Source organism: Elephantulus edwardii, unplaced genomic scaffold, assembly GCF_000299155.1.
Source record: "Elephantulus edwardii isolate Elephantulus edwardi_28Jun2011 unplaced genomic scaffold, EleEdw1.0 scaffold00017, whole genome shotgun sequence".
Classification (NCBI taxonomy): domain Eukaryota; kingdom Metazoa; phylum Chordata; class Mammalia; order Macroscelidea; family Macroscelididae; genus Elephantulus; species Elephantulus edwardii.
Window position 1 is genome coordinate 13,727,842 of NW_006399767.1, and position 2,673 is coordinate 13,730,514.

Sequence of the window (2,673 nt, forward strand, 5' to 3'; positions counted from 1 at the left end):
GAAAAGTAAAATTCTATCATTGTTTTACAGTCCCTCCCCTCGGGTCCATTCCACTCTGGACTCTCATGACAGAAATTCCTAATCACATATCCTTTTTAAACAGTTTTCTCCCTCATCTGTTTCAATGTAGTATACGTTATTTATCCCATCTTTCTCACTCTCCCTTTATCGCGATATCAGTCCTGTTTTACAGCAGTGGCACTATGCAGTATTTGTCCTTTTGTGACTGAGATACTTCACTCCAGGGTCATCCATTATAATAATATTGCATGAGTTCCTTGTTTTTCAATGCAGTGAAGTATTCCATTGTATGACTATACCATTCATTTGTTGATGGGCACTTAGGTTGTTTCCATCTCCTTGCTATTGTGAACAAAGCCACAATAAACATGGGTGTACATATATCTGCTTGGGTGGCAGTTATGATCTCATTGGGGTATATTCCCAGTAGTGGAATTACTGGGTCAAATGGTATCTCTCTTTGCAACTTTTTTGAGAAAGCGCCATAGCGCCTTCCACATTGGTTGCACCATTTTACGCTCCCACCAACAGTGAACAAGGGTTCCAGTTTCTCCACAACCTTGCCAGCATTTGTTGGTTGCTGTTCTGTTAAATTTTGCTATTCACACTGGGGTGAGATGATATCTCATAGTTGTTTTGAGGCAGTAGGACTTTTTTAATCAGCTTGATAGCCAAAGCAAACAGCCATTTCTGCCAGGCTCAAGCATAGCCAAATGCTTTCACTCTACAATAGACCATTATGTGAGAAATCTAGAGCAGAGTGAAACAGATGCTTATTGATTTTTCATATTGACCTGGGGATTTTTAAAAATTTTTTTAACTTAAAAATTCAGCCTGGATTAGAATTTCTAGAGATAATGCTTTTTAATCTCCACTCTCTCTTAGTTCCCAAGAGAAACACTTAACTTTTCATCTTTCAGTTTTGTGAAGAGTTTAAAGAAAAGTGTCCAATCTGTGTCCCTTGTGGCCTGAGGCTGGCTGAGAAAACGCAGATTGCGATCGTCAGGCATTTTGGACTTCAGATCTTGGAACATGTTGTCAAGTAAGGCATTTTGAGATTACTGTCACTGATGTATGTGAGAGAGCAACTTTTTATTTCTTAGATAACTCATAGAGATGTTTTTTTTAGGTAAGTAGAAAAGAGCAGTCTTCAGGAAGAAAATGGTCCTCAAGAGGTTATCAGAACCTCATGGGAACTTTCATTCAGGACTTAACATTTTTGCTGTTCAGTTTCTTCACTGCTATAAAGAACCTAGTACATACTGAGCATTCCAAAAATTACTAGCTGAGAACTCTGGTGATTTAGTCCTCTAGGGAGTTAAGCTGCCAACCTTCTCTAGTGATTTGAATCCATCAGTGGTTCTTGTGGAGAAAGATGAGCAATATCCTCCTCTACAAGTTACAGCTTTGAAAACCCAGTGGTGGGTCAGTTATGAGTAAGTTCTGACTTGACAAGCAATGAGAGGGAGAGTGCTAAGCCATTCAGCCAGCTTTGAGTTCTAACTATATATCAGCAGACTCCAAAGTCTTTTTAGAGCTATGCAATGTATAGGAAAATAAATTTCTGATTAGACATTGAACTCTTGGTTTTCTTTCTCTCTTTTTTTTTTTTTTAACATTGCGTGTGTACCTTCTCTGAATGGCACATGCAGAGCAAGGTTATGTGAATAACTGAATACTGTTCCAAGTTTGCGTCTCCTGTATCCAGTGCCTATCATAGCACAGTGAAGCAGTTGGTGGTATCGAGTTTGTAGTCTCTGAAACAGCAACTAAGAGTTCTCCCAAATATTGTTTGCTGATACGGGAAAGCTAAATTGTGTGTAATTCCTGTATGGATTCTAATTAATATATGAAACTTTCCTTAAGAATTTTTCTATATCATCATTTTGGCAAAATAAGGACTAGGTTTGTCCATTCTTTTGAAAAGTGCAAAATCAGAAGGTTACTTAGTAAAACTGCTAGCATAATTTCGTAGGCCAGACCAAGTTAGTCCTTCCTGAGGAGAAGGCATCTGTTGCTCTGTTGACTTTCTCCTTTTTGGTGGCCAGGTTCCGGTGGAACAGCATGTCTCGATTGGAGAAGTTCTATCTGAAGAACAGTGTCATGGAGCTGATTGCAAATGTAAGGAATGATTGGTTGGAAGACTTGTGTTTCCAAGGTAGTTTAGACAAAATGTGTTGTCTTAAATATAGCATTTGTGTAAAAAAAATTCTCCACTTCTGCCAAGAACAAACAAGTCTGTCTTATAGGAGGGGTGCTCCTTGAAAATGCTGAGACTTCATCTCACATACTTGGACATGTTGTCAGGAGGGGACATGCTGGGAAAGGGAGAGAAGATCTGCCAAAAAAGGTGGACTGACACAGTGACAGTAACAGTGAGCTCAAGCGTATTAGAAGTCATGGGGATGGCACAGAACAGGGCAGGGTTCAGATCTGTTATTCCTAGGGTCTCCATGAGTCTGACTGTTCTTAACATCGGCAACACCATAGGTCAAGCAATGTTTTTTGAGTGTAACCAGCTGTTGAACTGCACAGAAATTAAGGCTATAACCTCCTTCATTGTTGGAAAAAAAATCTGTACAATTTACACTGACCTTTGAACAACACAAATTTGAACTGCTAGGACCTACATACACAGATTCCCCCCCCCCC

General features: G+C 39.5%; 1 protein-coding gene across 1 annotated transcript in view; it reads left to right on the forward strand.

Moving 5' to 3' along the window:
• Positions 1-2,673, forward strand: part of XPO5 (exportin 5) — an 85,936-nt gene that overhangs the window by 2,542 nt on the left and 80,721 nt on the right. The window contains exons 2-3 of the mRNA XM_006882138.1: positions 942-1,063; positions 2,070-2,142. Of these exons, the coding sequence (XP_006882200.1) occupies positions 942-1,063; positions 2,070-2,142 (195 nt within the window). The remainder of the gene's footprint in view (positions 1-941; positions 1,064-2,069; positions 2,143-2,673) is intronic.